The following is a 26,427-nucleotide window of genomic DNA, read 5'->3' on the forward strand; positions in this document are numbered from 1 at the left end:
AACTTCCTCAAAAGTTTCGAGTAAAACAGATGCGAAAGTTTTCGGAACAGGTTCGGGTTCAACTGGTTGCGGAGGCTCTATTCCCAATAACCAATCGAGAAACGTTGGTTCTGGCGGTTCGATCACCGGAACATTTGCCGGTTCGCTGTAAGCGAGGCCAACTGAAGCTAGATATTGTTGCAGAGCCGACATTGCTGCATTATTCTTCAGAATTTATAAAATTAATTGTTACAAAGTTAACCTAAATTTCTTACTATTTATTATCTCACAATTGACAATACAACAGCGTTATTACGTCACTATACTAAAATAATGGATTTTTTATTAAGGTTAGTGGTAAATAAATGCTTGAAGCCGTTTACCAGAGACATTTCACAAAGCAACGGGACGCTGATTTTTGTTTTGTTTACAAACTTGTATGTTTTGGCGTTTATGCAATTACAAAATAATACGAACTTGCGTAGAACAACGTTCATGTATAACAATTTGGTTGCTGCAAGGTTATGTTGTTATAAAAGCAAAACTTATTAAAAAAATATCGAATTGCCCGTTTAGCATTTAGTATGACGTTGAACAGAATTATTAAATTACATTTTGAAAAAAAAAATTAAATTTGACTAAACATTTTGAAAAAAAGGAGGCAATGTGTGTTAAACAAGCCTACATTAAAAAATACTTTGGCGCTGGTCTAGAATCCTACCACATTATTAAAACAACACACAATATTTGAGTTAGGGTGTCGGTTAGTGTTTGGGACGCCGCACCCTAACCCAAATAATTTGCATCGTCGTAGGATTCTAGACCAGCGCCAATACTTTATAAAGACTTTAAGCTTTAACCCCATATACAATTATGCAAATATTGTTTTAAATTTTGTTCAAGTTATTTATTTTTATGACTTATCGATGTGCTAGTCCGCATTCTGTGGCAAGTGCACATTCAAGCTTTTACAATTTTTAAAGTTCTCTAAACGAAAGTTCCACAAAGTTTCATGACTTCAGTAACCTTCATGCTGTTTACTAAACTTTTACTTGTGAGCAAAAAAATATATTGTGCCATAAATACGAAATCCCAACAACATATTTGGGCGCTCTTTCACTATTGTACGTGAAAATTAATAAAAATTTTTTTGTTCTTTAAATGCCGCATACCACAACACATATTGTTTGGGTTAGGGTGCGGGTTAGCGTTTGGTTGAGGGTGGGTCAAGTTATTATTAATAATAAATATAATATTACTTGACCCACCCAAACGCTAACCCGCACCCTAACCCAAACAATATGCGTTGTGGTATGCGGTATTATTATTATTTTTTTTTTGCATAAGTTTTCACGTACAATAGTGAAAGAGCGCCCATATTTGGTATAAAAAAAACATGTTTCCTCTACCACTATATCTCAAACACTTTGACTGACTTGATGGTTCTATTAACCTCTACAACGATGAGACATAACACATCAATTTCGCACAATATAAAGTATGAACCAATTAGACACAAAGCTTTAATCCAACCATGTTGCTGACACCACACCATACAAGATTATATGTATATTGTAAAGGTTTGGAAATTTTGTAATATTTAACGGCTAATACTAATTTACGGAATGATGAATGGTCGGAACGCTTACTAATTTAAGTGTTACCCTGTTAAAACAATTATTAAACCAACGCACAATATTTGAGTTAGGGTGGGGGTGGGTGAAGGTGGGTCAAGTGTTATTATATTTAATAATAATACTTTGAGCGTTCCAACCATTCATCATTCCGTAAATTAGTGTTACCCTATTCAACAAATATTCCTAAAGCAGTGAATAGGATTGTTTTAACATCTTTTGCTTTGTTTTTTTGGCTTTTAGTGACAAGTTAAAAAAAAATTGTTAAAAAGTAATTTATTTTAGGTAGGTTATGGAGAAAAAGGGTTTTGTTAAAAACAAATCTGTGTATTTAAAGAGAAGAAATGTACCCAGAAAGTTACCTAAAGCTGAAATTGCAAACTTACCAGATGAAATTATGTGGAAGATATTCCAATATTTGGATGTTGAATCATTACTGAATGCCTCAACTGTTTGCAAAAAGTGGAAAGATTTCAGTTTCAATGATTTATTGTGGAAGCAATTGTTTACATGTTATGCAACAGTTTCCCCATTTACATTCAAACAGTTAGCCAATAAAAAGTGCTCTCATGAAGAAACTTGGAAAAACAGGTTTAAAAAATATTTCACACATTCCAGAAACCACTACTTGAAAGGGAAAAACAAACTCAATCTCTTCACATACACAACAGACAAAATGGATGTTCTTCAGGCAACAATGGGTGTTAAATTTCAACTTTGTGTAATTGACAAAAATGGTGAACAGCACTGTTTGACACAGAACTGGAAAAAAGTTTTCAATTCCAGTACTTTATTGCAGTGGTTTAGCTTAAATGTGTTTCCACCTTGGTCTAAAATAAAGCAGATACAGGTTTTTTGTCTTGTTCCAGTGTTATTTGGTTCAAACAAAAAGCCTTTACGAACATCTCCGAATCAAAGAAGTCTGATTTGTTCAGTCAGTATTCAAGATTCTATTAAAGTATTTTCAAACGAAAAAATAGTACTTTATGTTTGTCAAAACATTGCGATTGCACTTTGGAAAGATTCGTCGGAAATCGCTTTTGTATGTGCTTCTGTACATCACCATAATTTATTTCATAAAATGCTACATTCAACTGAAACTGTTATTTATTCATTACCCCACAGTGTTTTTTGTGATGATGTGGACACTAAATATGGCTTACACAGCTATAACTGTCACATGCACCTTCACTCTTTTACAGAGTCATTTTGGCAAACTAATTTCTCGAACATAAAATGCCAAGCAATTGGAGGTTATGCCCTGTTTGAATTCCCAACATTTTCTAAAATATGTGAAAAAGACCCAACAATTGTATGGAAAACTGACCTTTTTCGTGGAAAGCTACAGGACTGTGCAATACTTGATGTCATTGTATCAGACTTAAATAAGGATGTTATATGGGATTTCTCATCGATTGTGGTGTCAAGCATTGTAAAAGAAGTTGATTTAAGTTTTGACAATTCTGAGAGTATTTATTTATTTCATTACCTTGATAAAATTGGATGTGTGAAGATTTGTTACTTTAGAACTTCTGAGACTTGTGAAGTTACTTCTATTGAAATGGGCATTTCGCTGCCACATGTTAATAAATGGTTTGGCAGAAGTTACTAAAAATATAACATTTTTGTGCAATTGACTACCACAGGTGAAAACGGGCAATTACCAATCAATTAAACTTTGTTGTTAATGATGTCATGGTTTACTTTCGTTTACTATTATTAGCCATAGTCTAATCTAAAAAACTCAAAATATATTAAAAATAAATAGAGTTAAGCAAATCCATCGTATTAATTTTATTGTATAGTTAGTTACTTTTTATAGTGGGCCTGTAAATCAATATAAACTCTTAAAGAGGTAGGACAAAAAAATTATTTTAAAAGTTGAAAGAAGTGTGACATTTTTGTAATAAATTACATGCTATGCGGCTTGACTACATTGAAATATAAAACTTTATTGTGAGACCAGACGCTCAGCTAGAATACGGCATAATAAATTAACAGGAAACCACATTTAGTTACAATGGGATGGGTGACGTATGTATAAAACAAAAGTTGACTGATGTTTGCCATACAACGCTTTATAGAGTTTGTTTGACTCTATTAGCCGACTCAGTCTGATACTGAAAGCAAGTTACTTGTTTTAAATTGCGGTAAGGTTAGTCGTTTAAATTTTAACACATAAGTGTAGTAGGTTAAGGGTGATGTCTAATGTTGTATCACTACATAGGTAAATAAATTGATTGAATACTCGATATTTTTCACAAAGGTTAACAAGTGGTATTTTTGCAATTCATTACTAAGAATAAAAGCGAAAAACCCTTTATTTGTCGTGGAACATCAACATTCATTTATAGGTATATTAACATATTTCGTTCATTAACTGCTAAACAAACTAGAACATTTATGTGTATGCAACAACATGAGAAGGTTAGAGGTTGTAGTAAGACGTAATAAGAATATCAAAGCCCATACAGAAGTAGGTATCATTTTGGACGTTTCGAATAACTCAGAGTTATACTTCTGTATGGGCTTTGATATTCTTATTATGAGAAGGTTAATTTTGCGAAACCAGTCGAAATCCGTTTATTTATCGTGAAGCAAAAATAAATACTGTCCACTCATAGAAATCTCACTTTGGGCGGGCGGCCATTGTTAAATAAAGAATGCGGGGGCGAGGTTTTTCTTGTGATAATTCGTCATTTCGCCGTCGTATAAAGACAAGGCGTTTCGAGTTCATCTTGTCGGTCCAGACTGATCGTTGTAATCTATTTGAAGGACCGCAGTCCAATCATGCAAGTGGACAAATACAGACGGATTGCGCTTTTTTAGAGGAATTATTTCTTAAATAGTCGAATTAGTTCAGGTTTGTACGAAAAAGGTCGTCACTGAGTTAAGATGTGTTTTTTGCTGATGTGCTAGTTGGCTACGAAAGTCGGAATTTTCGTTTAAAAAGTGCAAAATTGTTAGTTTCATTAGTAGTACCTTATTTTTGATAGTGTATCTAATAAGGGTAAAAACGTATGAAATATAGTTTGACAGCTATTATACATTGTTTAGTAGATTAAGGTTTGTACAATCAAGGGTTAAATTACTTCACCTTTTTTACATTTTTAAAAGGAAAATACAAGAAATTATTTTTTGCTATAAATTGTTGAAACTTAAAACAGTATTGTTTGTATCTCAACAAATCGTTTTAAAAAGGCGTTACATGGAATAAATTGAGTTAGTTTAGCACCCGGAGTATCTAAATCTAGTATTTGGCTATTAGATTAGGTCTATTAGTTGAGGTGTTACCAAGCAATAGGCATATTTAATAATAATATCAAGATTTGTATGTAGCAGTGTAAAATAAAGCAGAAATATGTAAAATACTCCTGTAATTTTTACCTTATCCATTTACAATTGTTTAGATATTTTATTTTTTTAACATTTTAGAATTATTATGTTGTTGAAAATTTTATGCATCTCATCCCTTCTTTCATACGGTAAGTTATTAAAATTAAGTCATGTTAGTGTGATTTAAAAAAAATGTTGCCAGCCTAACATTTTGGAAAATATTTTGACCCACTTTATTTGTATAATTAATTACACTTACCAAATTATTTTATGTTTTTACTCTTTACTACATGTAAGTTGTATTTAATGAGTTTATGTAACTTTGTCTTGTATTCAAAATTATAAAATAGGAAGTTGTTTGGTAATTGATTTTCAATTACTTCCTGATTTCTTAAATTTTGTTTGATTGATATACGGCAATTGGGCAATATTTTTTAATTATGTTGACATCTATGATGTTTGTCAAAAAGGGTTAGGAACCATATAGCACTTGCAAATTTAGCAAGTGAATAAGTCGCCTATTTTAAAACAATTTAACGCCATTATATTTTAAAATTTCTGGTTAAATTACGCTTGCAAAAAATGCTGAAATAAACTTAAGAGATAAACGTTTAAGATTATGTTTAGCATTACATATGTAGCATTTCTTACATACTATTCTATAATATTTTTTTTATGCAGACAACAGTAAATAGACAAGTGCATTGCAAGTTTTTAGCCATTGTAAAATGTCTCTTGTAAACGTGTGTGGAGCACTACAAGACTTCAAACATAATAATCCTAAAATTTCTGTTTTTGTAAAGTTAACCACTCTATAACAGAGTTGACCAAACCATGGCTCTTTAACCAATTTTATGCGGCTCTTACATTTAGATTGTTTGTACTTTTTTAGAATGTCTAGTTTTAACTCTCGTGGGCTAATTTTTTGTGTATTTTAACTATTAAATTGCAAAATTATTTCGCGAAACTCTTTCCGTTTCTAGTATGTTATAGGTCATTTGAGAAAATTTTGTCCATATAAACAGTTTGCTAACATCCAAGCCTTGGATTTGCTAACATCCAAGCCTTGGATTTGCTAACATCCAAGGTTATAGCATTTGTTTGATGCCAAAAAAAAAAGTGTAAGTAACGAAAAAAGCCTCGTAAAGCGTTCTTTGACAGAATAAATTAACTTCCATTCTTGGCTTGGAATGCCATTAACCCTCAAAATGTTTAATATGTGTTCTTGTGAGTTTTTTTATTAAACCAGTTGGTCAAGAGTCTCTAAAGAATATATCAGTCGATCGCAAATAACCCCCTTCTCTATAATAATTCCATTTGATCTTTTCCAGTATATGCTGGTAGAATCCAGCAATATGAGCCGACCCGCAACATCGTGTCTGGAGAGCAAGTAATCCTCCCGTGCTCACAACCAGCTTTGTCCGATTTTCTTTCCTGGAAGTTTCAAGAAAATGGTTCGGAGATCATCCAAGATGCCGGGCAAATATTTCCCGGAGGAGCTCAGAAAATATTCAACCAATTTGACCTGCCACCGTAAGTACAATCAACCCTTTCTCAAAATTAATTGAAATTTCAATTAAAGTTTTCATTATGTATTTTTTATACAATTATTAATATACTGATGTGGCTGATACCATTTTTAAGCAACTTAGAAACAACAAAATGCTGATTAAGAAAAATATGATACATGCTAAAACAAGCCTGTCATGATTTTAGAGAAACTTTTGGTTGTTTAAATGCTGAAATATTGTATTTTAAGTAACTGTAAGTAAGTACAAGAAATATTTTACTAAGTAAAAAGAAAAAAAAAATAGTAAAATTGCCACCGTAAGTACAATAAAATACTTTTTACCACTAGTATAAAATGTAGTGCTGTTTTAAAATGCCCTTTATTGTTTTAAAGCACTAAGTAAAAACCTTTTTTGGCTGAGGCCACATTCTTAGTGGAGTACCATAACTGAGAAACACGAAAATACACTTACAAGTATTAGACATGTTATTGATGCTGAAAAAGCCTGTTATTATTTATGTGTAGTTGCAAGGTAGTTTATAACAACTAAATAATGAACTTTAAAGTAATATTCATGTGATACTTTTTCTGTTTGGTGATGTGAAACTTTGCTTTGAAGTATTTATTCTGATTGTAGCAACCTGTTTAATAGTGTACAGTTTTAAGTATTTCAGTGTGTTGAGTCCAATACCTATGGACAGTCTGCTTATAGAACAAGGCTGCTGAGTGTAATTTATATTTTTTTACTTGTAGATTATTTACCTAAACTGTTGTTGCGCGCTTGAAATTGTGTGTTAGTAATAGTATATACGTAGTGGATTTTTTGGATGTTTATTGGTTTGGTTGATAAATTTATCTGCAGAAACTTGTTGTCCATTTAATAAAATGTAATTTAGGTTTCTGTTAAAAACATTTAATAGGTATCAATCTGTAAAAGTATTTTACACCTGTGCTTAAGACTTGTTTGTTGTGTCTGTTGAAGTTGCTTGTGTTTAAATCAATATTGACTGGTCACTAAGTGTGATGTAATTGGTAGTGGGATGGTAAAAAGGTAGTATCTTGTTGCTGTTGAGCTCAGATTAGCAAGGCTTAAAAATGAACCAAGATTTTATTTATTCTCCTTTTTAATACCTCAAAAATTACAAAACCATTCATTTATCCATAAAACATTATTAAATAAGCCTGGAATGCTCTACCATTTTGGATTTTAGTTATGTTTTGTTGGTTATTTTCATTTATATATTACTTAGATTTTGCTTGTAAGAAAGTATAAGGTAATTTAGCAAACGTATATCAAATATAAATTCTTATAGTTGATTGTAAAAAAAAATTAAACTCAGTATTTCAAAAGTAAATGTATAAAATCATCAATCATTTGTCCAAAGTGGAAATGTTTACAGCCACAAAGTATCAGATTTGAATTGAAACCGATTCTCACAATACAAGAAACCCAGTTCGCCACATACGAACAATTTCACTCCAGCCGTTTTACCAGCCCATTGTCACGCAATAAAAGGAAAGTCGCTGGAAGCCTTTGTGCGTCCTCTCTGTGACGTAACACTCGGCATGAATAGCTGGTGGAACGGCGTCGCGCGTCTTGTGCGCCAAAAACCTGTGGGATCCCTATATGTGTCGCACTGTGGACCCACGATTGTACGTCGCCTTTGTAAATAAAGAACAGCGGTGTGTTTGACGTGACTTCCCAATGAACCAATTCTCATTACCGCCGCGTTGACCATATTTGGGCAAATTCGACCTGTATGTATTTATAACAATTCAAAAGGCACTAAAAGCATACTCGACGCTATGTGTGATTGATTTAAGTCGTTTTTTTTACCTATTTTTTGTACTTTTTAAGTAAAAATATAGGCGACTTTAACTGGGCTATTAGGCATCTAATTAACGTATATATATTTGCATTACATTTGATGTTGTCATTTTCAGTATTTTGATTTCACAAGCCATACATTTAATGTCAATTAAAAAGCAGCAAGCATAATTTTTCGCCTTTTTTGCAAGTTTCCAACCCTTAATGCATATGGCGTTAACAGTCGTCTATATTTTACCGTTATTTATTACCCTTGGAGTGGAAGGTATCCAACTACATGTCTGCCTTATTAGTCATCTGGTCAATATTTTTGGGGGTTTAGGTGTAATTTTGTTTGTTTATTTTTAGCTTATTTAAACCACTAAGTAGGATTAGGTGGATTTTTAGTTTAACTTTAAACCGTAGGCACAAAACTGCTAGCACGAAAATGGTCTGTCAATTATTAACCTTGTACTACAAACACCTTTTAACAAGCGTTTAGCAATTGCTTTTTGAGAAGCAAAGATTTACATGTTTTTAATTGAATTTTTTTACCATTTGCGACCTGAAAGTATTTTAACTTGCTGATTGATACTAATCTTTCGTGGATTTTTACATATTTTACCTTTACCAACATTAGTGTCCCCAAAGTGATTGATTATGTTTTCCTTATAGCGCTTTCACATCAACGTGCAATTAAGCAGTTCCACAATTACAGGCTATCGCCTACTTTTGCGTCATAAACCGTATTATTTCTCAACAAATGAATTCTCGCTCGACTGTAATTGCCTCGCCCGAGGGCCTCGCTGATTGGCTAATCCATGTTTCACGCTCGGCTGCACGCGACGAACGTTCTCGGTTTTGATTGGTCGCTTTGAAACCACAGTAGGTGAATGGGGAAATGCTATACACTTGGCCACTTCACAGTGCGAAAAACTGACAAGCACATTGTGGATTTGGGATGGCATTTAAATTACCTTTCGGTGGATTTTTGATTTTACTGAAGTGAATTTCTGCTGATCTAGTTTTGAAAAATCCCCTTCAACGCTTTTTTATTTCATTTCTGCACAGCGTTAACCTACTTTGCAACGCGAGTATTTCTACTTTGTATGTTTTAATTGCTTTCATTTACACTTTGACCTGATAAAGCACAATTGTGCAAAAGCTTGTCATGATTTCAATACATTTTGACGTTATATAGTGACACCTGATTAACCTATTTAGAATTAGACAAATCGCCCTTTTACAAAGATTGACACTAATCTCAACAATAGCATTCAAAGTAGTAAGGACCAGCTTTTTCAGGAGGACGTGCAAATTGACTAAACAGGTTAAACCCAAATTCCAACAGTATAAAATATATAAAAACGTTTTTATTGGAGTTAAAGCCAGTCATCCAAACGTAAGCAATACTGAAAGTACCAAGACCAGTCAATTCCATAGCACTTAACTAAATAACCGTTTGTTTTTATCGGCGTCCTTAGGTTTACTTGTTGGATCAAGCCAACGTTAAACTAATTTTCCTTTTATTTTTGCATTCAAAATAAATATAAATATAATTGTTTCAGTAATTGATTAAATAAATCTATATGAGGAATTGTTATCCATGTCATAATTGGGCCAAGTGTTGAAGGAATAAGAATCACAGCTCACGATTCACCTGTCGTCCTTGCAACAGCCGTTCTGGTATCCCATAAAGCGACAAAGCTCAACGGGGCGTCCAAAACCATTGTTACGCCACTTTCCGGCTGCTGGGTGCTGTGACGCAACAATATGCCCATTGTCATTTGCACCTGTCTTCTAATGTGTATGGGTCTTCCATAACCAGTGCAGTTGTCAGCTGCTTGTAATTGATGGCGGCGTCAATTTGTTCACATTGGTTCTAACACGCGGCCTTTGAAACCTGTTGGACGTCCTTGTTACAAATTGCAAAACGACTCTGTCGCCGAGTTAACCTACATATTTGGCTTAAAATGTAATTTTAGCGCGATAAGCGGTTTTGTACTAAGCTGAGTCAATTTTTGCGTTTTTATTATCAGCATTTGGTGTTTTGCTTTTTCTATAATTTCCTTTTGTCCGATACTTTGTTGGAAGAGAATTTTTATTTGTGAATTAGTTTCCCAAAACTTTGAATTAGTTAATTTTCATTTAATTTAGAAAACAAAAAAGACATACAGGGAAGTATGCGATATTTTAATGCACACTATCTATTAAATACACTCATAGTTAATTTATAGTGTTTACCTAATGTCTAGGTTGGTTGCTGTGTTACAATTGTAGAACTTTTCAGAACCTTTTGCCGCGATATATTTTACTGATTGTTCGTCAAGGTGCCTTCAGCATTGCTTACTGAAAAAAAATGTCAATTTTCCAGTGTTGGTAAAATTTGTCAAAATTTGTCGCCGGAAAATATATTTCTTTTTATTGTATTCCAATTTCCAACCGTGAGAAAAGAGCATTTAAGCGCACAGCTAGTATCTTCCCATAACAATATCACATCAACAAAGCAGCAGTATAGCGTCTGCTTATTTTCTTTGGCTTATCTTATGTCTCCCGCGGCTCCCCATACCCTTTTAATCTCCATATGCCTGATATCTTCTAGTGACCGTTAGCTGCCCGATTTACGAGGTCAATCCGTTGTCACTCGATGCGTTGTGATAAAACAAAGGCCTGAAAGCCGATTGTTGGCGGATATTGCTCCATTGTTTACTGATGCTTGTAATGCGATGACGTGGCAGCGAAATCTAATCTAAACTTTTGCAAATGCACATTTATTTGTCAAAATAAATTCGTTTTCCAGTCAACCGATTTCAGCAACTTGGTTTTGATTTCCTCTACAACAGTGGTTCTCAAACTTTTGTTAAAAAATTACGCAACGGTCCCCCAGCAATTTTTTAATTGCTCGCGGTCCTTAAAAATATACACAAATAAACTCAAAATAACACGTTGTTTTTAATGGTATCAATGGTACGGGTGCACTGGCTTCTTTCCTATCAGTTATGTTAACCACTAATTAACGAATCACTTTATTTGAGTCTAGCAATCACGAACAGTTATAAAACTGTGACGCACAGCCCACAGTGGCAGGGCAGCAAGCTGTAAAAACGTAATTCTCACTAGCACAACGCAACACTATGACGTCACAATGGACAATTTAACTTAAGCGTGCAATAAAGTAAATGAACAACTAATCAGCTTGGTTTGGAAAAGTAAGTTACCTGAAAAGTTTATTGCCCAAAAAATTATCTTCTTTAGGAGCGTCGTGTTGATTTTTTGCTAGGTGCTTCGCGGTCCCAGAAAATTACGGACCCCAGTTTGAAAACCACTGCTCTACAACATTTATAAAATCTATTATTTTGAAAAATATTAAGTTTATATTGCTACATCTCACTTGAATCTACTCCTGTTCTACCGGAACATTACAATAATGCTACCACCATTACGTAATTCATTTTAGCTTCATTTTACGTTAAATTATTATGTCGTTAATACTAGTAACCTGCATGAACGGCTACATTTCTCTATGGCTTGGATATTTCGACTTCGTGATTCTACGTCACTTAGCATTGTGTTATTGGAGTTTTAAAACACTTTTAAAGTTTTGCATCTATTGGGTCGATTTCTGTAACATATTGAAAACTATGTATCATTAAATAATGAGGGAAATCGTTCCACAGCAATACCCAAGGGAAAGGACGGTAAATTAATGACAAGTGTTTTATCGTGTCGTTTATACAACGCTATCCACCTCGGTAAAGGTATAGGTTTCCTCATTTCACCGAATCTTGATTCATAGTAAAGGGAAATTTGACACTCAGTGTACAATTACTAGAAATTCGTTTGACGTTAGCATTGTCTAGTACGACTTCAGGCAAATTTGTCCCACAATTTTGACTGGATTTTAGAATAAATAACGTTCTTTCGAACTTGTATTTCAAAAAAAAAATATTTCTAATCATAAGTAATTCTCCTTACAAAATGCTTACTGTAAGAACGAGATAAGGTTACTGAATACTTCAAAACAAGTTATTACACCATCCAAAGTAATGATTTAAACAGTAGTAACTAAACTTTTTGCACCAAGGACCAGATAACCGAAACGCCTGACGATCGCTTTCAGTTTAAAATTCCATTAAAAAATTGTTTTGAATCGCTTGTGCCAAACGTGTATAAACTGCTCTTTATTTTTTATTACGGAAAGTCGCGGCTCGGTAGAATTAACTCTGTGGGCTGGATTTGGTTACTCCTGATTTATAGCATAGCTTTTTTCCAAAAGTGGTCGTTCTACCATCATAAGATTCATCAGTAATTCTGGCAAAATGATTTTTATAAGTACAACATAAAGTATCTCAAAGCTCCAATTAGTTATACCATTCAAAGTATTGATTTAAAACATAGCTTTTTTCCATGCAGTTGTCGTTCTACAATCATAAGCTTCATCAGTAATTCTCCTGGCAAAATGATTACAAAAGACCACGATAAAGTTACTCAATGTTCTTATTAGTTATTCCATTTAAAAAACATAATGTTTTTGTAAAACGTAACGTTTTTCCCCAAAAATTGGCCGTTCGTAAGATTCATTATTATCAACTCCGGCAAAATACTTTGATAAGAACAACCTAAAATTACTCATTGCTTCAATGTTATTATACGTTCCATCCAAAATAATGATTTAAAACATGAGTTTTTCCCCAACAGTGGTCGTTCTACAATCACGGGTGGAATGCTGACGATTAGTAACGTTCAACTGAGGGACGAGGGTGACTATTGGTGCGAGATATCATCACCCACCGACCCCACAGTACTTAGCAACAAGTACCCAGTCCATGTATGGATTAAACCCCAAGACCCCGTTGTCACCCAGCTACATGTAAACGGGTCTATACTGGAATATACCGAAAGCCCGGTGGCTAGATGTTCAAGCAAGGTGAATTATACTAAAAAGACTATCTTTATTTGTTGAAAATGAATACAGAGTTGTTCGAAACGTTCAAAATGCTACCTACTTGTGTATGGGCTTTGATATTCTTATTACGTCTTACTACAACCTCCAACCATTATGCTCCAAAACATCTTGCTCTAATTGAGCTTAAGCTTGTCGACGATGTTAGAGGGATATATTGTGGTAAACATAGCCAGCTTTTTAAGACCTTTTTAAGCAACTGTTATTTTAACCATTTTTAGGCTTTAACCAGATCCCTTTAATTAGAGTCCCAGGAGACATTTGAAAAATGTTCCGTTTGAACTAAATTATCATTTCTGTACCATTTGTTGTCAGAATTAGTGCCTTAGACAGAAAGTTGATAAGGAGGCAACCTACAGATACGATACTACGTTTTCGTAACTTCTGAAGGTATTGAAAAAACACATTTATCCGAAAAAACCTATGAACACCTACTAACTGAACTTTAACCCAACCCTGGCTGGACGCGCCTGGCGTTAACGTACAACGTTTTAAAAAGATTGGATTTATTGTACTCTTAACGTCAAAATGAGTTAAGTCAAAGAAGCCTTGCACTAAAGCACAAATTAAACCTAAAGGATTTGCGCTTCTCTCGGGACCCTCTCGCGTTAGAAAAGGCACCCTGGTTAGGGACCACTAAAAACTAAAACTTAACCTTACCACAGGCTGGAAAACCGCACTCTAGTGTGAAGTGGATGAACGGCACGCGAGAAGTTGGCATTGGTAAGCCGGTTACTGAACAGAACTCGTTCAACAGCGAGTTGTGGGACATTTCACTCGACCTTATACTTGACAACCCAACTCGCTTTGACCACCAACGACCATTCCAGTGCGTTGTGTCGCATCCGTCTTATAGAGGAGAAGATAAAGCGCTGAACTACTCCGTCAACGTGCTGTGTGAGTGATTTATTTATTTTTCAATGTGTTTGTTTTATTTTTTTAATTCTTTGTGGGCAATTACGTAATGCTAAAAGTTTGTTTGACTTTTCCTTTATTTTTTTTATTAAGCTTGTTTTTTATTGGCCTTTTATAAAAAAGTTAAATAAAATGCCCACAATTGGTTATTTTCTTCCTTTCGCAATTTTTCGTATTACGCGTTTGTTTTTATAGGGTAGGTTTTAAGATTTCCTTCTTTCCTTAAACTCACAGATAAAAAACAATATTTTTTTTTTCGTTCGTCCGTTAGAGATGTTCAATACCAACTTTAGCGGAAAAACTACCGTTGTCTAATACTAAATGACGTCATTACTGTTACCAAATGACATCATTACTACGGTGGAGTGTGACAAATTTCAAACTCAAAATCGTAATGTTTCCGTGTTGTTAAAAAAAAAAAAAATTGCTTGAGCGCTAAAAAGCGGATTTATGATTGTCAATGTCAAACAAGAAAAAAACATACTACGGTAGTTCACGAAAAATGGCTGATTAATTTAATTTAACATCGGTTTGGTACCGATACCACCCTGGTATCGGACGAGTTATACTGCAAGTTGGCATCGGGTATGTTTCACCACTGCCAAGTTTAGTTTCAGATATACAAACGAATTAAATTGTTACGCGTATAGCTAATAAATAACTTTAATACTGACTTAAATGAAAAGTTACGTCTCTTAAACATATGAGACAGTTGACTATGCAAAGTAAGCGTTAGCAGGTTTGAGGTAACATTAAAACAACACGAAGCTAGTTCCCTTCGCCTCATTTAGTTAATCATTACCCATGTTCTACCCACGCGCTATCAAGGCAATGTAGTTAAACCGCAATACACAGACACTTCCCTATACCGGCTGCTAGCGCGATAAATTAACGTTTTTAAATGATTTGCTTCTTGGCTTCTAAAACTTTAAGTGGATTTACGTAAGTAACGTAGCAAGTTTGTAAAGTAGGTTTTCCTTTCGTTTGAAGCTGTAGATAAATGTTCTGTGTGTTTCTTTAAGTATTTTTCTCAATAAAACAAGACATCCGAAATTTCTGATCTTACAAACAAGCATACACATGTGTTCATACAGTTTTGGATTTCTCATTTAACGAAATTTTTACTTTCAAAGATCAAAATACAACATGTTTTTGAATATAAAAAGGCAATTGAAACAAACAGCATTTGTAAATTTTAAAGGTTTTTAAGTACACTTTTTAAGCGTTTGGAATTTTTTGTAAAAATAGTTCGATTTGTTAAACTTTCACATTGCTTTCATTGGAGAGGAAATTAAACGCAATCCTAAGACGTTTAGTCCTAATGTTGACGCCTTAACACCCATCCCATGAATGACGTAATGTAATATACCTACAATCAAATGGTGCGACCTGCGATGAATTATTTAGGACTTGTCATACGCTCACGTGTGTTTTTTCCCAAGGACATTGCTATTTAGATATTGCTTGTGCAAAATGTGTGACGTCATGTGTGTTAGTTGATTACCTTTTGGACAACATTTTTCGCTGCTATACCTTGTTTATAGGCAAAAATCGTCTGTTATTGTTAATAGTTGTATGTGATACGATATATAGGGTATTCAGGTGGCACTGTGTGAAGAAAAATTGTGTCGAATTCTCGACAAGCTTTCGCACAACCCTGCTTTATCAGGTAAGAAAATCCTACCAGTAAAAAAAAGAAAAATAAAATCCAGCAGTAGGATATTTAGGACAAATACGGACATTTACAAAGATTGATGTATAATATCTAACAGAAAAATTGAGAAAAAGAACTTTTGCGCGTCTTTCTTAAGCTTAAAACCTGATGTGTATGAAAAATTTACATATACATAAACTATATTCCACCAAAACGTTAAAAATCAACCCTTTCAATCGTTTTTTTACCACTTGAATCATTAATCTTAAGCATTTAGTTTACTTTATATCACACACTTTATTTTATGTTGCAGATCACCCTGTGAACATTCGTATGTGGGCCAACACCACAACACTTACCGTGTATTGCCACGCCGATGGATTCCCTGAACCCACTTACAACTGGGTAAGTTTACCTGGGGTTTACATGCAAATTATCACACTTTAATAAGTAGTGTTGTGCTGCACGAATATTCTGACTAGAGTTACGCGATTTACAATTACTCGACTGATACAAGAAGTTGTGAAAATTATAGACAACCATATAGTAAAAACCAAAAGCGTATATTTTTTCTTAAAAAAATAATTTGTAATTGTGGTGCACAGGTCACCTAACAGGGTGCCATCTTAGCCACGTGCTATGCTTTGGGGCAGCTAATTTGGCGAACTAGAAAAAAAAAACAGCAGAAGATCATTTATCTCAAGAAATACTAAGTCATTTATAGCTGGATGGCAGACTTATTAATGCAGTATTAGTAGCACATTAACATTTTGAAATCCGTCTGATTTGCTATTCGAACATATTTTGCCATTTAATGCCTAATCACTGCCTCTGTAGATAACTAACTTAAAAAACAAAATGTTTTTGCATGAACTCCGCGCTGTAGTTAAACACCAGACGACTTAGCGATGTTTATTCAGTACACGTGACTTAATAAAACACTTTAAGCGTCATAAACCTAAATCAACCTCCCTTTGCACTTGACGCTCTATCGTTTATTGTTTCACACTATGATTGTACGTCAAGCGCAGGAGGAGTATTTCACGCCCGAGTGGTGACACTTTTATCCGTTGTTTACCAACCAAAGAAAATTGCAAACTGTGCAATTTTCATGTATTTATAATCTTATCATAATCGCAGCCTATAAACGTAATTACATGATCTTTGGAGCAGTTAGTTACGTCTTAGCTTCGATAAAGTTGTGCCATGGACTTTTGTTTAGTTATTAGTATTTTCCGTTTGAATATAAATACGTGGAAACCGGTATTTTTATTTAATAATTACTGGGTATATATAGAACAAGTAAACTGCATGGTCATGTATGTTTTGATTATGTTAACCTTGATACTATTTACTGTTAAATAAGAACATATTTGCCTTACCGAACATATTTTGCCCTTTAAGCTGTTTCGTAAATTCGAACAAAGCATTCATTTTGTCTTTGTGGCAATTATAGCTTCTTTCAGATTATCAAAACCTTGCGTTTTCATGTTAACACAATCTAGTGATTCTAGTCGCATCTAATCTGGATCTTGTGGCCAAGATGTTTGTGATTAAACACGCTTTTAGTGTGGGAACCTGACGACTTTAAGGCTTCCACCTTATGCCTGTGTTTCCTGTTTAAACAGACTCACGTACTATGAAGCTGTCTCATATCACCATGTTAACACCAGTGTGGTTTAAAATTCAAAATAAATCTGACTTACAGTTATATTTAAAGCGATTAAAATATACCCGCATTGTACAGTAATTTATCTGACAATGATAAAGACTAGGCCAAAAGTTAGTTGAATATCTAAACTTAGTTGTTAAAACAAAGTGGAACAACAACAATTTTTTATCAACCCTAAATGAAGAAAAACATATTTCCATGCTCCATATATATTTCTTCGAAAAAAAAGTAGACACCCAGTTACCCATAACAATACACTTATCTGCATGAAAAAAATTGCAAGATTAATAACTAAACAAAGTTCAACAACGCATACTTGTTTAGGTGGTTCCCCAAGTGGCCGGCAGTTCTGACGACATCTCGGGTCCAGAGCTTGCCGTCGGTAACCTCTTCACGTTGCCTGGCAACGACTTCTTCGAGTGCATCGCCTCCAACGGCATCCCCGACCCCGTGACCTTGAGAGTGCTGGTGGATAACCTTCGCTACCCCGAGGGCAAACCTGGGTGGCCGTGGTGGATGTATGCAGCTATCGGGGGAGGGGCGCTTCTACTTATTGTCATTGTTGTCGTAATAATATGCTGCTGTAAGAGGAAGGGGTCTAAGTCGTCAGGATCCAAAGCTGGAGGGTAAGCTGATTTGTTTTCTAATCTTTAATTTAATTCTATTTTTATATATATTCTTTTATTGTCATTTTTCAACAATAAAAGATAGCTGCTTTACTTTACGTACCAATTTTTCCACTTGCACAAAAATTTATTTTGCATTTTTAATTTTCTTTTTTAGTGGATCTTTTGAATCTTTTACCGCTCAAGTTTAAATAAATCCATTATTCTCCAATTTAGATCTAATAAAAAAAACTTCTAAAAAACGTGTGTAAATAGAAAGACGGACGAGAATAAAAAATAGCACATATCAAGAAGCGACAGGTTGGGCTAAAGATCAGCCCACCTAACTTTATGAGCTGTGAGATTTTCGAAATTTAAAGCACACATTTATCGGCTTGATTATAAAAAGAAACACTAAAGTATTTTATTTCCATCGCGACTTGTCCTTATCGAGTGTCACGTCATGTTTTGTCTGTGCGGTGCTGCTTTGCATTAGATAGTTTTCTTCCGACAGCCTGATGTTTTGTTTTTAAACTTTTTTACTTAACCTATACTGATTTTATATATTTCATATATGTATTTTACTTTACTCATAGGAACTGACGATGCCAGTATAGGCGAAATATATATTCCTTTTTTAAAAAACTGTCTGATCCTGATTTTACTCTGGTTTTTAAACTTTGAGTTTTATTGTTTAAAGTATATAACAAACCGCGTACATAACAGTAAGCTTAAAATAAACTCATAAAAGCTTTGCGAATAACCGACCCTTTTCCTCCATCTAGCGGCGCCAAGTACAGCAAGCCGAAGGTGTCCGAGTCGGGATTACGTCACTCACAACCGAGTCTGCTTGAGTACGACCACATGAGGACACCTGATGGTCGGGAGTCTAGCAGACCACCAAGTGAAGTGGGATACAGCAAAGCTAGCATGGCGAGGTGGGTAATAGCAGTAAAGCAACACTTACAAACTTTTTAACTGGCCCATTTTCCTAGTTACAAACATAGGACCTCGTCTATTTTAGAATAAAGGAAGTTTACAAAATCACGATATAATAATTACTGTAGCTTTCGAATCAGTTCTGGTAAAATCTCTCATTTACAAGTTTTTTTAGTATTTTACTTCATTAAGGTAAGCAATTAAACTAAAGTGGTTCGTTAAATCGACAAAAACAATGTTCCGATATATATATTTTTTTTCCATTTAAAACTTATTCGCGGTGAGAATATCAAAGCCCGTCTTGAAGTATACTTCTAGTTCTGTATGGGCTTTGATATACTTTGTCTATCTAAAACCTCCAACCAGTATGCTCCAGAACTTTTTTAGTCTGAATGAATACTAATGGGGTTTGTCAGGCTGGGTGACTGTGAACAGATGCTGAGCTACCTTTACATTGGTGTTTGTTTATTGTTCAAAGTTTTGTTTTTTTGGGAATGCGAAATACTAAGTTCAAAGTCGATTTCGAGTGCTATACATAGCAGCGTGTTTTATTGTCATTGGTTTTGCACTTTTGTTCAGTTTATTTCATGATCAAGGCTAAGTTTTTGTTTCCGGTGTTTAAAATAATAAATAAAACCATCTTGATAGTTTTAAACGGCTACTGCTTTGCACTATAGTTTATCACTTACCCATATTGAAAAGCTATTCAAGTGTTTTTTGCTTATTTAACAGAGCGCATTCACTTGAGCATATTGCTGAGGAGAAGTACGGCAACAACCGGGACAGTGTTACTCTGATTCCCACTCGCCAGATGGCAAGGGATAACATGTACACTGACTCAAGTCTTAACAGGAGGGCTTCACGAGAAGAACTAGACAAGGTAATTATTCAACACAACCGTGAACCGTTTTGCCTGGACTTCAACACTTGTTTGTTTGTTTGTTTTGAGGGAAGTTGTCTTTGAAGGTGGATTTCAATTTGTGCAAGCTAGAGTTTCATTGGCTTTAGATTGACTAAAGATTTTGCAACAAATCTAAATGTTTTGAAATTTAAATTTAATTACCAGCTATGGAAAACAGTAGATGTGGTTTTTAATGTAATTTTAATAAAATTTTATACATTTCAAATAAAATTGACATATTTTCTGTAACACTTTCGCTTTTGTAATTTTATTGTAATTAATAATTAATATGAAAACCCGAATATTGTTATAGCTTGAAATTCAATTCGAACTCAAAACCTCCAAGTTTGCATAACGTCAACAAATAAATCAATCTTAATATATGTTTGTACAACCCGAAACAAGCCATATGCGTAGGTGGGGTTCGAACCCATGACTTCAAATTCTTCAATATTGTGAGACAATCTGAAATATGTTTCGCGGCATTTTGCGAAAATACAAATTCTTAAAAGTTAATATCCACTGAGTTATATCGTATAAAGACCTTTCTAAGCGTTCAATCACGCATTTTGGTAAGGAATAGATGCTTTTGGTAAACTTAAATTCTCACAAAACGATTTACTTATGATGACAGTTATGTATTTTGTGTAGCCTAAAGCATCTTGTCATTTAGACTTTAATTCAAATTAAAAAGGATTTTTTTAAATAGCTATGTTTGTTTCACTTTCATTGTTGTATGAATACCACATTTACATCTCTAGCCGATAATGTAGTTTGCACAATTTCCAAACATGTATCAACCTAAACAACCGATGTTTACAATAACTGTTTTACGAAAACTTGGTATTAAAATACCGCATATGTGCCTATTTTTAACGCTACGATTACAAAGTATTAAAAAGAGAGTCATAATATTGCTAACTTATAATAGCCAGCAATCGCGAACCACAGTTTGAATATTCCTGGCGCTAAACCATTATTCTGCCTTATTTTAAACGCTGTAATTCCTTAAAGTTGCATATTTTTTTTTCTTTGACACTGCGCATATAAAGGTATCTTGACCTTCTGAAATTACATAGACAAGCCTAACTATCATGGTTACCGTTTCGTCTTGTCTTTCTGACTTCTTAATAACATCATATGTCGATTTTCTAGCCTTACTATGGGCGGGAACCGGTAAGAAACGAAGCAACACCATTGTACACTTTTTTGTTGTTGCATGCAAATAATATGCTGGAATTTGGTGCCACACAAATTCCTAACACTTGTTAAATTTCTCATCCTGTTTAATTTCCTCACTAAATAGTGTCGGTGTTGTCTTGTACAAGCGTTGAAAGAATGTAAAGGGTTGGTAAACTGTGCATGTGGTTAATTGAAATACTGACTTTCGCGTTATATGAAAAATTAGGCACAACTTTTACGAAAAACGTTGTAAAAATACGTTAAAAATGCATAATTTATTTGAAGGACCTCAATATTTCAGCCGTTCGAAGTTACTTAATCACAATTTCTGTTATACTAACGGCAATGTGTCTTGTGTCCAACCAACCAACGAACGTCAATAGGAATTGTTCATACTACAACAACAATAAACATCTATAGACACCCTCACACTAAATGGTCTATAGTAAAGTTGTAGGCGGGTAATCTTAGACACGGCCCTAACATTATGGGACTCGGTAGTAACCGATCAAAAATACAACTCCCACCACCAATAAGTTGACGCCATCACAATATGTTCTATGATGAAGTTGTAGAAGAAATCAGACACGGTCCTGCAATTATAGGACTAATTAGCAACAATCCAAATCGTACAAGTAGGGATGCCGATACCTAAAATTTGATTCCGATACCGAATATCGCGTTCAACCTGATACCATATGACGTCACTACTACACCAAAAAGTCAAAATAGATGGAATTAAACGTTCAAAGGTAATATTTTCGGGGATATTATGTTATAATTTGCGTTTAAAGTTTCCTTACCTCAGGTTATAAACCTACTATTCATTAATAAAGTTACCTTTTAATATAGAATTACTTCGATGCATCGCAAATTACGACATGTGGTATCGAAGCGGCACCGATACCAGCCTAGTATCGTAAGAGTACCGATATTCTTGACATCGGGTATCGGCTCCGATCCGATATTATCGAACTCTGCATGGAACAAACATCTCGATAAACGTTTAGATGCGCACTTGTGTCACTAGCAATTGAAATGTATTATCATACATCAACTGATGCAAATGTACTAAAACACATTTAGGTACACTATGCATAGATCTATTATGTAGCTTAAAATAAATGTCAAACCAAATAGGTTGAGTAGATTGATATCATCTTAATGAAAACGATTCCTTTTAAGATAGAATTACTTCGATAGATCGTAAATATCGGCTAAATTCTTATATTAATGTAGTATCGGATCGGCACCGATACCACCGATCCGATACCACCCTAGTATCGTACGAGTACCGATATTCTTGCCATCAGGTATCGGATCCAATCCGATATTATCGGTCATACCTAAAGGTCAACGCATTTCAAACTTAAGCAATCTCTGCATGGAACCAAGCCCAAACATAAGTCCGATGTGAAAGCACCAACACTCGGCCCTAACCTGTGCTTTGCTGCCAAGGTGGCCGATCACATTCAAGTGCTCTCCAAAAGCTGGGATCACCTCGCTCAATCACGTGAGCACCTTAACAGATCACGTGAAGAGCTGCACGTCGACCTGCCGCCGCGGTATCAATCACAGGATGATATCAGGGGATCACGGGTGCGTCGTGATACTTGTGAATTTCGTGATAATACCAGTAGAATTGACATTGGGGATCACGGGTGCGTCGTGATACTTGTGTTTCGTGATACTAGCAGTAGAAATAACATTAGGGATCACGGGTGCGTCGTGATACTTGTGTTTCGTGATACTAGCAGTAGAATTGACATTTTGGTATCACGGGTGCGTCGTGATACGTGTGAATTTCGTGACGCGAGCAGTAGAATTGACATTAGGATATCACGGGTGCGTCGTGACACTTTCTGATTTTGTGTTACTATAGTTATAGTAGAATTTTTGGTATAATGGGTGCGTTGTGATACTTGTGAATTTCGTGATAGTTGTAGAAATTGACATTGGGGATCACGGGTGCGTCGTAATACTTGTGTTTCGGGATATTAGCAGTACAACTAGCATTAGGGTATCACGGGTGGGTCGTGATACTTGTGAATTTCGTGATACTACTTGTAGTAGAATTGACATTTGGGTATCACGGTGCGTCGTGATACTTGTGAATTCCTTGAAACCAGCAATTTTTCTTGAAACCACCGGGGCCTTATAATGCATCTCATGGTTTCGTAATGCTTTTTTGCTTCCGTGAGTTCTTGATTTCATGATACTAATAGTGGAGCTAATTTACAGCAATAAATAAGGCTTCGTGATGATTTTTGTGTCGGATCAATTACATGATTTCGTGATATTGTAGTGTAAATAAACTATGGGCAGTAAATTTTAGCAAATCCCCTGTCATATGGATTTTGATAGAAAACAATTTGCGTTAAAAAAACATAGACATTGCTTTTAATTTTTTATCAAATTTCCGGCTTTCATTAATAGCTTTTTAATTAGCCTTGCTGAAAAACATGAAAAGTTTAGCAAATAATTGATTTCTTAATAATCCTTTGTAACAACAATGCATGAAATAATAACTTATTTAGTAGATTTACAATGCTAACATACAAACAAATATAAAACTAATGGATCTTTATTCTAACTAACATGTGCGGCTCATCATCCTAATAATTTTATAATAAATGTTGCCTTTATAAGATATCTTTCATTAATTTTCGTAATTTATGTGCAATTTTAAGCAATCATTGTGAAACTTTCTCAAACAATTTACACTGCTTATTTAAGGAAAATAGTAGTTTTAGATTTAACTGCAGTTAAATATGGAGTTTGCCGTGTTTTTTACAGTTGCGATAATTCAATACTTACTATACGTTAAAAATGCTGTGAGTTAAATTTGCTGTGATTTTTACTAACTTCTTATTTTTATTTTTAGGAAAATCTTGCATCGAACGAACAGAATTACCCATACGCGGATGATACAGTAGATAAAAGGTACGTTGCTTACTTCACATTTGTAGACGGTTGATGTGACTTTACGTAGATTTCTAATTAATATGCTTTCGTGTGCTGTGACTTTTTCGTGGTAATAATTTAGCTTTTCAGCAATGGAAAAAATAGCACTTACAATTTTTTAGTTTAAACATATTTCAAGGTGAGCCTAGTAACGCTACAAAATATACGGATTTAAAACATGATAAAATTCAATATTATGAACTACGATTAACTTAAAAAAACAAATATATTCTGTATTTTCCCCCACAGTTTCTCAATTTCCTAGATTTTTGTGTGTGTACACCTACCTTTCTTTCTTTAATTAATTAAACATTCTCTTTTCACTTTCAAAACTAATTTCTCTTAGCTTCGTAGTTTAATTTCACTTATAACCAGCTAGCAATCACGTGATTAATAATTTAATATTCTGACCAATCAGACGCGATTACCGGGAAGACGCAAGGTACAATCATCAAAACTATCACCATGGCAACAGGTTTGTGGCGTCATGCATGACTTGGTCCGTAGTGAAGTGTGCCTTTTTCTTTTCTTGTTAGTTGTTAATTTTTTATTACTATATGTAAGAATAGTTTGTTCGAGCAGCAGGCGTCAGTTTGCTAATACATCCTGAATTTCTGCTAAATTCAGCAATTAATGTCAACTTTCAGCCTAATCCAGAAAATAATTCAAGTTTTGTTGTTTAATTTCGGACTTGAACGATTGCCAGTTTCCAGTAATATTTTGAAGTCGTGTTGCTTTCCATAATTTTTTGCTATGTCAAGGTTCTGCTAGTAAATCCAACATTCGCTATATCACAAGCATGTTCAAAAACTTAAAACAACTAATTGTAAAAATACAGATACGACGAAAACGACGGTTACTATGACGATCGTGGCTATGGCGCCTCTAGCGAGCAGCGCGATGGCGCCTCCGGTGGCCAGTTCGACGACTGGAGGGGTCAGAACTCGGCAGGGGGTTACAATCAGCAACAGCAGCAGGGTTACGGTGGGTCCAGGGGATACGACGACAGTACATACCGACAAGATGACCGTGGCTACAACAGCCAATCACAGCAGGGTCGCTATGACGACCGCGGGTACGGCAGCCAATCACAGCAGGGCTACAACCAGCCGAGGCAAAGCTACGGCGATTCAGAGTTTGACGAAGAAGATCAAGGGTACGACTACAACCGCTCCGGTTTCCAGCCGGCCAGCATGATTTGACGTCACTAGCCGGATGGATGACGTCACTGACCACCGTGTGACGCAATAGAAACTCATCTATGACGTGCCGAGAGGCGAAGGGCTCCGCCTGGCGGGACAGAGTGACAATTGATGACGTGTTGTTTTGGGCGTAAATTTCTCGCCTTGTAATTGAGTTGTAAATAGTTTTGTAGCCGCTTTCATATAATCCTGCTTTTTACCGTTTGGTTTTTTTGTACAAACGTTTTAATTCGTTTTCTCATCACTTACGTCCAAATACGGTTTGGACCAAACATTTATAATGAAATATTTCCAACTTTTTTTAATACGTCCTTCTTTATCGTGATAAAACCTTGTGTTTGGTGCAAAAACATCGTGTAAGTTTGTGCCAATCTGGTAAGTTAATGTTGTCACGTGAGCAAATGCTCGATTGTGATTGGCTGTTTTTTATACATAAAATGGTCATTGTGATGTGAATAAATTTTCTTCGAAAATAGCTTTTTTAATTCTTTATATATTAGAGCAGTGGTTCTCAACCGGGGGTCCTCGGACCCCTGGGGGTCCGCAAAACGTTTTAAGGGGGTCCGCAAAAACTTCTAGTTATACCTTTATTATATTAATTAACGCTGAGTAACATGCTTAATCACATTCTTGGTAAGTGATAAAATCACATTGTAACGTGTTGTAAATCGCATTGAGTGTGACTAGCAGTGGTCAACCGGGGGCAACTTGATTTTGGTTTAACTTTATTCTATCGTTCGCAAAGAGACGACGTCTAGCGTTGTCAAAAACACAACCACGCATTTTAAGAGTAACTTCGGAGGTACAGCAGCAGAAATCACATTAAAACAAGCGTGTCATGCAGTACAGTTTGGCGTTGTCTACTACTTTACCTTACATAAGGCACACTAGGCAGATATACTAAATAACTAAACGCAGATATTACACTAGAAAAATGTAAGGGGTCCGTGACTATTTGACAGCATCAAAAAGTGGCCACGGGTAAAAAAAGGTTGAGAACCACTGTATTGGAGGCTATTAGAACACCAAAACATTAATATGATTTTTGGTTCCATACCTTGGTATGGTTCAAGGTGGAATTTCGTTATTTGCCGTTTTGTTGGCAGCTTTTCTAAGTTATGAGTTGGTTCGAAATGTCTATATCTTAACAACCGCCTATACAAG

The 26,427-nt window shown here is 35.0% G+C and overlaps 2 protein-coding genes across 5 annotated transcripts; both read left to right on the forward strand.

Annotated features, from left to right (window-relative positions):
* Positions 1–1,871: 1,871 nt before the first annotated feature.
* Positions 1,872–3,225, forward strand: LOC146165597 (F-box only protein 15-like). Its single transcript, XM_083380980.1, has one exon. The coding sequence runs from the start codon at positions 1,906–1,908 to the stop codon at positions 3,223–3,225; it is 1,320 nt and encodes a 439-aa protein (XP_083237106.1). The 5' UTR covers positions 1,872–1,905.
* Positions 3,226–5,021: 1,796 nt separating this feature from the next.
* LOC146165598 (uncharacterized) lies at positions 5,022–25,730 on the forward strand. 4 transcript variants are annotated; one of them, XM_083381417.1, is made up of 12 exons: positions 5,022–5,098; positions 6,281–6,482; positions 12,965–13,193; positions 13,895–14,126; positions 16,112–16,203; positions 17,795–18,096; positions 18,861–19,013; positions 19,747–19,894; positions 21,071–21,091; positions 23,982–24,040; positions 24,480–24,536; positions 24,900–25,730. In XM_083381417.1, the coding sequence occupies exons 1-12, from the start codon at positions 5,056–5,058 to the stop codon at positions 25,261–25,263; spliced, it is 1,902 nt and encodes a 633-aa protein (XP_083237543.1). In that variant the 5' UTR covers positions 5,022–5,055; the 3' UTR covers positions 25,264–25,730. The 4 variants fall into 4 exon arrangements, with proteins under 4 accessions (XP_083237543.1, XP_083237542.1, XP_083237544.1 ...); XM_083381416.1 differs by lacking the exon at positions 21,071–21,091 and adding an exon at positions 22,556–22,696; XM_083381418.1 differs by lacking the exon at positions 21,071–21,091.
* Positions 25,731–26,427: the final 697 nt, after the last annotated feature.

The sequence above is a fragment of the Ascidiella aspersa genome, chromosome 2, assembly GCF_963924565.1.
Source record: "Ascidiella aspersa chromosome 2, kaAscAspe10.2, whole genome shotgun sequence".
Lineage (NCBI taxonomy): Eukaryota > Metazoa > Chordata > Ascidiacea > Phlebobranchia > Ascidiidae > Ascidiella > Ascidiella aspersa.